This window comes from Urocampus carinirostris, chromosome 1 (genome assembly GCF_059441175.1).
Source record: "Urocampus carinirostris isolate Australia breed hairy pipefish chromosome 1, RoL_Ucar_1.0, whole genome shotgun sequence".
NCBI lineage: Eukaryota > Metazoa > Chordata > Actinopteri > Syngnathiformes > Syngnathidae > Urocampus > Urocampus carinirostris.
Genome location: NC_142349.1, coordinates 11,225,505 through 11,236,083, shown reverse-complemented (window position 1 = coordinate 11,236,083; position 10,579 = coordinate 11,225,505). Strand labels below are relative to the sequence as shown.

Here is a 10,579-nt window from a genome sequence, read left to right as displayed (position 1 = left end):
TCTCTCTCTCGGTCGGTTGGTCGGTCAGTCGGTGAGATTCAAGAAATTCAAGATTAAAAGGATTGTCGAGATTGTTTTTTTTTCATTCACATAAAACAATGTCAATGACAATTTTTTCACAACCCCCGTGTACAATGTTGATACAAGTGTTTCGAAACTAGAAAACAATAAAAAAATACATTCAAATATTCATACCCATAAAGAAGAATACTATGTGTACTCATTCTGTATCATATTGTCTATGTACCTCACGTCCGGCTGAGTGTAAAAAGTGTGGCTCACAGCCCATAAGTGATCCCTCTGTTGTCCTTGTGGAGGCGCTATGTCCTCATTCCTCAACTGCTTGCGCGTTTACTTCTCAGTGCAGCCCGTCCCCAAGTTGGGAGGTGGTAATGGGATATTAGCCAAGGTTGCCCCTCCTCGTCAAAACCCCACCCAACCCGGGCCGCCCCCGTGATGTTCCTTCTTCGTCATGATGCGTCAGACTACACGTAATGACGTATTCGTCGTGCAAAGTGCAGATGTTCGATTGGGATACAGCTTCCAATTGAAGGCCAATATAACAAAAGAAGCGTCTAATTCGCACACACTTCGATTCATTTGAGGGAATTATTAGCATTGCATAATGACATTTGCAGGGTTTGAAGGCGATTTAGTGTCGCTTCTGGCGCGTCAGTGGTTCCATTCGGAGTCCGGATGATTCACACGACTTGATTGAACGCTGCTTTCAAAAAGTGAGCTGCGTCAAAGGCCCGCTCCAATCCGATTATATGGCGCATGAATGGATGAACATTTGACCCGCCTCTACCACTACCCAAGAAACCATTATCATTATTATCTGGAAAACGTAAATTCCAAGACATCCCATCTCATGGGGAATGATCGTTGACTGATTTTAGGCCCACTTAAAACTAAATACTTTAACAAGACTTACTGGTGAGGATGATGCAGACGTGATGGATGAGGCATCGGGAAAAATCCCATTAGTGAAATGCGATTTAAAAACGTGTTGTTGTTTTTTCGGTGAAAGCTCAAACCATTCCACACTATTGCTAGTAGTCGTTTTAATCTATCCAAATTGTATTTTATACACAAATGAAAATGTTTTTTTCCTGAGAAAGACTTTATGCATACAAAAGTAATTTATAATAATTGGAAAATAATTAAGGAACATGTCTGATAATATATACCAAGAGAAGACCTAAGTAGCCGCAGACTGGTTCTAAATTTATATAATTATATAAATTAGTCAATGTGATCTTTGAAGTTGACTGAGCTTATTTTAACCTCTAATACATAATTATACATAATTACAACCTGTTAATAAAGTAGTAAAAAAATAGTAATAACAAGTTATTTTTGCAATGCTTTCAAAGCGTACTCTCTTTGGGCACTTGTTTGAGTACAGTATTACAATAATATGCGTTTTTTGTGTGCAAACATTTTATTGTTTCATTTAGTTAAATAATGATAGATGTTGTTTGCTTGTGTGTGTGCCGTGCCTGAATATATAATGCATATCTAACTGGTAGCCCTCAGCGCTAATTGAAAATTCAAAAATGTTGACAGCCCCAGGTTACATTATAATTTAAAATAAGTTAAATATATATACAATATATAACAAGGGGACAATATATACATTTAACAACTGAAATTGAATGGAAATGATCCAAATTTGGCAACAGCAGCTCAATGAGAATAACGATGATGATAATTCCTGCCTCAGCCCACCTAGGGGCTGTCGGGTCGTTAGAGTTGGAGTTGATGATGATGATGATAAATAATAATAATAATAATAATAATAATAATAATAATAATAATAATAATAATAATAATAATAATAATAATAATAATAATAATAATAATGTCGTGGTTATCACTTAGCCTGCAACGAATTGAATGGTTTCTCCCCCATTCAAGCTTTGTCCTTGGACAACTTTGGCGGGACAAAAAGGGGGCACACTCTTACTTTGCCTGTCATGTGATCTATAAATAAATCAATGAATAAAGGGTGAAAGTTAAAAAAAACTTGGAAGACTGCAGCTGTGTTTGCATGGTGGGTGGAGACGCACATGTATGACGACTGCACACGAGAAAGGGACTGTACCGTTATATTCCTGCAGGAGGAAGGCTTGATGACGTCCGTAGCATCCTTAACGTGACTTATCGGAGGGAGGGAGGACTAGAAACAGGGAGGGAGAGGGTGAGTGAGGGAGGAGTGATACTTAAAGATAAAAATCCAAAGAGATCGGGGGAAAAAAAGTTTCGACAAGATACGAGGAGTTGCTGCAAATGCTTTTCGGCTATTTTTTTGTAAATTTGGAACTTTTTTTTGAGATAACACTTCATTGCACAATTTCTATTTTCTAAGTTTCTTATCTGGAGAAAGAAAGAGGCGCAGGCGATAGGGGACGTAAAAAGAAGTAGGAGACAAGCGCACCGAAGCAGATAAGCCGCGCCCGGATCACAACCCCAGAAGCAGACTCCGTTTCTCGGCTTGGAGGTAAGGTGCACTCATTAAACCGTATTTTATTTCGATTTAGTTCCCCCAAAAACACTATAATTTGGTGTTTCCTTGCAGCATGGCCAGTTCGAGCAGAGCCTGCACTTTAATCTTGCTCCTCTACGGAATCTTAATGCACTACAGCGTCTTCTGCACATCTCTCGGACTAAGTTATCCCAAAATCAGGTAGGTCAAATTTTCCATGCATAAGGTAGTAAACACATTGTCCACTTCAATGTATTCGTTTAAGTGCACACCACGTGTAGAGTCCTCATAAAAAAGCGCACACGGGTGTGCGCAATTACGCACGAAAAACCCAAAACAAAAGCATCCAAAGTGAGATAAGAGACGTTTTATAATAATCTGGAATTTTCTACACGGTGGTAAATCCACTGAGACTTCATCTGCGAAGTCGCCCAAGCTTATTAAAAATAGATCGCTACGGATAGCTCTCGGGAGAGGAAAGAGGAGGAGAAAGATATGGATGCGTCACGATGGAGAGGAAGCGATAAGAAAAATATTGAACATATACTATTTAGCATAAAACATCTCTTCATTCACTTATTTAATCGTGGTTTATTTTGTTTTATTTGATGATTTATTTTGGGTACATTTATTGTTTCTTAATAATGAATGAACGAGATTTTCGGATTTCACGCTAAAAATGAATAAAAACGTGAATAAATACGAACACATAGAAGACTCAGCATGAGAGCAATTTTTTGCATTTAATTTAAAAAAAAAGAAAATGAATCTTTTCCTGTATGCATTATAATATAGCATTTTTTGGGGTGTGGGGGACTTTTTATTCGATTAGACTGGACAATGATGCGTTCGACGAGGACGGCAATTCGTTGGGCGAGCTGAGCTTCGACGGGGACCACCTCGCCTTGCGCAGTGCCCCCTCCTTAAACGACGAGGGCGGCGGCTACACGCTCTATTATCCCACCGAAAAAAGGTACCGATTATCATCATTTTATTTATTCTTTCTACATTGTGCATCCCTTCACGCGTTTTCCGTATCATATTTTTTGTCCGTCTGTGCGCATCTTTTAATTTGGGATTTCTTTTTTTCTGCGAGCATTTTCATTATTATTTTTAATTTTGTCGTCCACTGATGATGTATGTGTGTTTTGGCATCTCAGAGCAGAAAGGCATGCTGAGGAGGAATTAGATAGAGCCTTGAGGGAGATCCTGGGTCAGTTAACCACGCGGCATTATCTGCATTCTCTGATGACAATGCGCGCAGGGTAAGCGCTTGCTGCATCCACCCTGTCTTGTCTCGTTCTTATTCATTCGATTTTTTTCATTATTATTAAAACAACGAATCGTTGTCATTTTTATTATTTCAATTGTCTGTAACGTCTTAGATGTGAACAATCTATGAAACTGATTTATTTCCCCATGACTCAAGTACGCGTCAGAATTAAACTGAATCAGGGGTCGGGAACCTCTTTGACTTAAATAGCCATGAAAGCAAAACATTTTGACAATAAATTATGTATATATGTATATTTGTATATGTATATATATATATATATATATATATATATATATATATATATATATATATATATATATATATATATATATATATATATATATATATATATATATATATATATATATATATATATATATATATATATATATATATATATATATATATAATCTATATCTATCTATATATAATCTATATCTATCTATATATATATCTAATATACCGGTATATATATTTATATATATCTACCTTGGTCATATCCCTCAAGAGGGGTGACCAACAGCAAGACAAAAACATACAATAACAAATAAATTTAAAAAAGGAAAAAAACATTTTGGACCATGGCCAACTCAAATACCTAAAATTGAAAACAAGTTAGGAACCTCGGCATTTAAGTTGGTCAAGCTCTCGTCCCTCCAGATGAAATGGGACACAAGAAAACGGCCATGTCACTTGGGCCAGGGTGACACAACACACTCTTTTGTCCAACAGCAGGGCCCGACAGCTTTCACTGGTTTACCCCTGCCGCATGATACAGGTGCCCTGTCCATCCCTTAGAACGCGTACAAAAAATCCCACTATCCTTTTATATATATATATATATATATATATATATATATATATATATATATATATATATATATATATATATATATATATATATATATATAAATATATATATATTGTAGAGATAGAGAGAGAGAGAGAGAGAGATATACCACTTAAAGTTAGTTTCTCCTCTGGTTACTGTGCTAAAAAACGTTGAAACTCATTGTTGTCGTGATTAGATAATTGTTGCTTTCAAACCAAGGTGCGAGCAGAGCTAAAATGTCACAAAATGCAGCAAAAGAGAAGGATACAGACGTATTTAGGTGAGTGTGCTAAGTGAGCAGAGATCTGCCCATTCCTACCACTCAACCAATCAAAATCCGCTCAGTCCTTGACTGGTGTTTTCCGTGTGTACAGTTTGTTCTGCGGGTCATCATAATGTCTCTCAATTGTGAACGTACTGTAGATAGTTTAATGAGCTTCCATAAAAAGGATTTTTTTGGAGATATACAGCCAAAATAAGGTGTGTTGATGAGAGATTGTGAGTGTCGACTGTAGTTTTTCCTATATTCTTTTTCCTATATATGTTTAACCGAACAAAACAAGTATTGGACTGCTTTGAATTGCATACATTAAATAGGAAAATTACAGAAAAGATCATAATGGCCGCTATTTTATCTGCGAGCCAAATGTAGTGATTAAAAAGAGGCATATCTGGCTTGTGAGCCATACGTTCCCGACCCCTGAACTGAATAATTGATAAGGCCCGGGGTTGCATTGTTAACACCCCTACTCCAGAAAATCCTTTCTTTGTTTCATCATTCCACTGCATCTGACTTCTTTTGTTTAGCAGCGAGGAACACAGCATGGAGAATGACAGCGAGCCGCTGTCCAAGAGACACTCGGACGGCATCTTCACCGACAGTTACAGCCGCTATAGGAAGCAGATGGCTGTGCAAAAGTACCTGGCAGCCGTCCTGGGACGAAGGTACAGACAGAGAGTGCGCACTAAAGGACGCCGGCTAGCCTATTTGTAGTGGCCCCCACTCCGACTCCCAGGCCCTCTCCATTGACCAAGACACGTTGTGCGTGTATGCAGTATATATATGGACCCCCCCTCTTCCTCTCCCTTCCAAACCGCACACAAAGCCCATGTCATCATCATCTTCATCCAATAGCTCAGCAAGACAGTGGATTGCGCCTCTGTGTTCTCTTTCAAGATTATGTATTTATGTATTACGTCAAGCCATTAAAGTCAATATTTTATTAAAAATATCGTCCCCATTCCCTCATTGTATTTTTGGCATTGAGGAGAAAAAATGCACTGGGCGATTAACCCTCCTGTTAGGTTAGGGCAGGGGTCTCACACTTGCAGCCCGACAGCCACTTGCGGCCCTCAGAAATATAGGATTACCGTTACATAGAATAGAATAGAATTAATTGTCATCTTAACATTTGAAATTCACAAAGGAATACAAGCGTGCCATTCTGATGGCGCAAGAAAATTATTAACAAGGTAAAATACCTTGGTTTAAAATAATAAGTTAAATGTGGGGTGAGTTGGTTGAGGTGCCTTTAAAAATGAGATTGTAAGTATGTGTTGACAATGCCCAACTGAGTTTAAAGAGCCTTGATAAAAAACATTCCACCATGACTTTTATCCTACTTTTAGCAACACTGTTCAGGATGTACAACACATTAGGAAGCAGGAATCGTGGGACAGAGCAGTTTGTGGTAGAGAGTGATTTCATCCCCATCCTCATTTTTTTGTTAGTGTAGTAAGAAAATGGTGCAAGTAAGAGAAGATTTGTTTCAAATATAGCCCAAATGCCAACCCAAACCCGAAAGAGATGGCGAAAAGAAATGTATTTGAAGACATGCATGTAACTTTACGTGCCACTAAAAGAGCTCAACCAAGATTGTAATGATCACCTAAGCCAAAAGATGGCGTCAGCGAGTAGAAAATGTCCAAATTCCCGACCACCTTTCAGGGTAATATTTTCAAAATAACTAACATTGGATAGATAAAATGAGAACTGAGGTATCCCTTGCCCTTAATGCACAATCTCCAAGTAATGTAAATGCAGTCCACGCAATTAATGGATTCATTTATTATTGATTGCTTTATCATAATAAGTATAGGAATACAGTTTGTCATTAAAACTTGTATTATAAACAATTAAGTACTGCCATCCTGAAGTAAAAGAAAATATACAATAAAATAAAATATCACATTAATTCGACACACTTTTTCAAAATTTGCAATCTTATTTTACATAGAAACTTTTTAAAACTGTATTTGAGAACAGTGTGATGTTTTTATCTTTTTTTTGTGAAAAAATCAATTTGGCCCAATCTCATCCCGACCCTCTGGCGGGCCCTAATTAATTTCAGTCAGAGACCCCTGGGTTACGTTAAAAATGTATACACAAATTTCACAGTCGTGAAAAATACTGTGTTCAAACAATTACGGAGAGTTAAGGAATGAACCGCTCACTGCATCCATTAGAAATAAATGTAAGCACTTATGACTTTAGACCGGGGTAAAATGGACCCATTTAAAATAATAGTTTCCCTTATTGAAGTAATTTGCAGTTTAGTGGTAAATCATACATATAACATTTTATAATGCAAACACATCCTTTTAACCAGGGTTGCACATTATGTTGATTGAGATCTACAGGTAGACTGTGATATACAGGTAAACTGCAGAGGCATAACTTACAAAACTACCGCTTTACGTGTCAGACTAACGCGTTTCTCCCCTTAAAAACGCCTACTTGATCTTGACTAGTATTTTAGTCAATGGAAGCGTTTTTTGTATGTGAATGAGCGTCTCCAATGATCACATTAATTTTCCTTTTGTTAAAAGTCTGCTACTTACGGTTTTAAACAAGCACATGTATTTGTTTTTTTTAAATATGTCTGGAGACACATTTTGTTTTCTGCGTAGAAATAGAGTGCGAGATAACATCTACCGATTTTTAATGTCAAAAGGATGGCATGCACGCAGAGGCAGTCCTGATCCATCACTGCAGACCATCATTTTTATCATTTCATCGATGTACAGCGCAGCCAGTCAAAAGATATTTTCAAGTCAGCCAATCACCAATCCCGTTACTTGATTGACTTACAGAGCAACCAGTCAGAGGAAGACAACATTTTGAGATTTTCTGTCAACAACGCTAAGCGCTAGGCCAGTCATCAAACAAGTTGAAAACAATTAGCGAATGACAATTGCTTACGTTGAAAAACCTAGAACAAATAAACAGTCACAGGCACTCAGAGAATGTGTGAATTGCTTTTCCAGGAAAACTTTCTGCCATCTTGCAATATCAGGTTACCTTGCATTGAACTTAAAATGTAAAAAAATGCACATGGCATTTATAGTGTAAATTACTTAAAAAAATGAAGTTCTGTTATGATTAAAATAAGGTTGTGGTTATTTACACCATATTAATTAATCGGGTGTTTTTGTGGTGGGCGATCATTCTGATTTGGTTATAGTCTAAGAAAGTGGCATGCTGAAAAAATCTGAGCACCCCTGCTTTTAACGATTAAAGATAATAACACACGTGCAAAAATGACCAATTTTAAAACTGCATATTTTCAAATATTTTTTCATTTGTCCAATTAACGAAGAGATGCTTGAAAAAAATCAACAAAACCAACACCAAAATAAGGATAAACTCCCTCACCCCTATCTTCCAATTTGCACACATGTTGTTCAATAATCAATATATGAGTCTAAATGACGCATAAAATTGAATAGCATTTTTATACATGATATCCTTGTTCTAGAGCTTTAACATTATTTTGGAAGACCAGCCCCCCTAATAGAAGGTTTTCTCAAAAAGAACAAACCGGGTCAAATTGACCCATGTTGTTTTTAACAGGAGGGTTAAACTGCACAGCCCATGGACAAATATTGGTGTATTTTCATGTTTGGAGATGTATGAACCTAAACAGTTAAAGATCATGATTTGCACCTTCATCGTAATGTGCTTGAAAAAACTAAAAAAAACTAAAAATGTTTATCTATAAACATATATATATATATATATATATATATATATATATATATATATATATATATATATATATATATATATATATATATATATATATATATATATATATATATATATATATATATATATATGCTGAGAAAGAGATGGATTAAAAAAGTAAAAAAGACAATCAAAGTATTGAATGTTATACTTATTTTTGTAAGCTATTTTTTTAAGTGTTGTTGTTTTATTGGACATTAAGAGGCCCAAAGAAGCAGTGAGCATGATACATATTTAAGTATGGGTGTGTGAGTGGGCCCTCCATTAAAACTGTTTTTCTTTTTGTTATGGCAAGAACACCTCAATGCTGCTTACACTTGCACATGTTGTGTGTGAAAAATGTGTGTGTGTGTGTGCGTGGGCTTGTCTCAAACATTTGTTTGAGTTGTGTTGATTGTAAATGTGGCAAAGGGGAATGGAAAATCTTCATTTACTTTAGTAGTCATTTTGTGGAATTAGCCTTATAATGCATGCTGTTGTACAGTTGGCTAATGGTATGTGTTGTGTGTACATAGCAAGTATTTCCAATGTTTTCGGGAGCAAAGTGGATGGGATTGCGCAAGGTTAAAAGGGTTATGCCAGTTTAAATATTTGTCGATTTCTAATTTTGATCGTCTCTACATTCATTTACAAGCCCTTCCTCCGATTTTAAAAAACAAAGAGTGCATCCGAAACAAACTAGTCAAAGCCTCATCTTGTCCATACTACAAATTTACAATTTAGCTTTGTGTAGTAAAGTATATAACATTGCCCATCGTTGGTTTAAACAACAGAAAGGGGGTGCACCAAGACAGGTAAATCTTTGGGAGGTATAAAAGATAAAGAAACTACCCCATGATAGGCAAAATCTGTGTGGTATAAACCTTTATTACAATTATTATCAAATGTAATACTCTACAATGCATTGAAATCAAAGAACAAAACTTTATCACAGGCCCAAGCATTCGCTAACACATACAAGTACGCTATACTGTAATTGTTCTTTTTATTTATGACCAATAACTACTATCTCCCTACCCATTCAGAATCCAGAACACAATGCAAATCCGTGAAGAGGTGAAAAGGTGAAAAGAAAACCTAGGTGTAGCGAGAGTTGGCTCTATAGCCGGTGTGCTGACTAGACATAGTGTGTAATTACTTTTAAATTTTTTACCCTAAAGTTTTGAGAAAATATTGAACAATTCTTCCAAATAGCAGTAAAAGCCACCTGTCTTGGTAAAGATCATAAAACATGAATACAACTGGCATAGTTGGTGTGGTAACACTGGTGTAACGATGGAGAAAAAGTAGACAATACTTGAAACTATACAGGTACAGTTGAGTTTAGCTTCTGTCTGCAAAAAGGAAATTGAAAATACTTTTAAAAAAATAACCTGCACTGTTTATCGTACGCCCCCAGTAATGTGTTGGTGTTTAATATGCCCACTAGCACCCATTTGATGAAATAATTTACAGGATTAAAATGGGTGAAAAAGGGGCACTCTTATGAGATGTATAAACTGAATTAAAAAGGAAATCCTGAGGATTTTTACACATTCAAATTACAGGTAGAGCATCAACATACTGCAAGGGGTGCAGAGCGAGAGAGTTTGTAAACGCTTTCAGGTCTTTATATACAATTGAAAACAATAATCACCATTCTGGTAAAAATTACACAACTAACGCTGTGCACCCCTATAGTGTGTTTGTGTAACACGAGCAGGAAATTAATAATAATAATAATAATAATGCATTTTATTTAAAAGCGCCTTTCAGGCCACCCAAGGACACTGTACAGACAGTGAAAATATACAATTTAAAAAGTTGTAAGCGAAATAATAAATAAAAACAAGACATAAAATCACAAAAACATAGGAAATGGAGAAGCTATGTGTTGTATTCCACACAATTTACCCCCCCAATGAAGATAAATGAAGAGATGACAGCAATCCGAGGCCTGGCGATAAACCTTTGCGC

At 36.4% G+C, this 10,579-nt stretch overlaps 1 protein-coding gene across 4 annotated transcripts; it reads left to right on the top strand.

Moving 5' to 3' along the window:
* Positions 1 to 2,219: 2,219 nt before the first annotated feature.
* On the top strand, positions 2,220 to 8,306 carry adcyap1b (adenylate cyclase activating polypeptide 1b). 4 transcript variants are annotated; one of them, XM_088326332.1, is made up of 5 exons: positions 2,220 to 2,503; positions 2,582 to 2,689; positions 3,321 to 3,461; positions 3,649 to 3,753; positions 5,404 to 8,306. In XM_088326332.1, exons 2-5 carry the CDS (start codon positions 2,583 to 2,585, stop codon positions 5,588 to 5,590), a joined length of 540 nt encoding a protein of 179 aa, XP_088182458.1. In that variant the 5' UTR covers positions 2,220 to 2,503; position 2,582; the 3' UTR covers positions 5,591 to 8,306. The 4 variants fall into 4 exon arrangements, with proteins under 4 accessions (XP_088182458.1, XP_088182468.1, XP_088182486.1 ...); XM_088326342.1 differs by having other exon boundaries at positions 2,221 to 2,503; positions 5,407 to 8,306; XM_088326360.1 differs by lacking the exon at positions 3,649 to 3,753 and having other exon boundaries at positions 2,223 to 2,503; positions 5,407 to 8,306.
* The last annotated feature ends 2,273 nt before the right edge of the window (positions 8,307 to 10,579 follow it).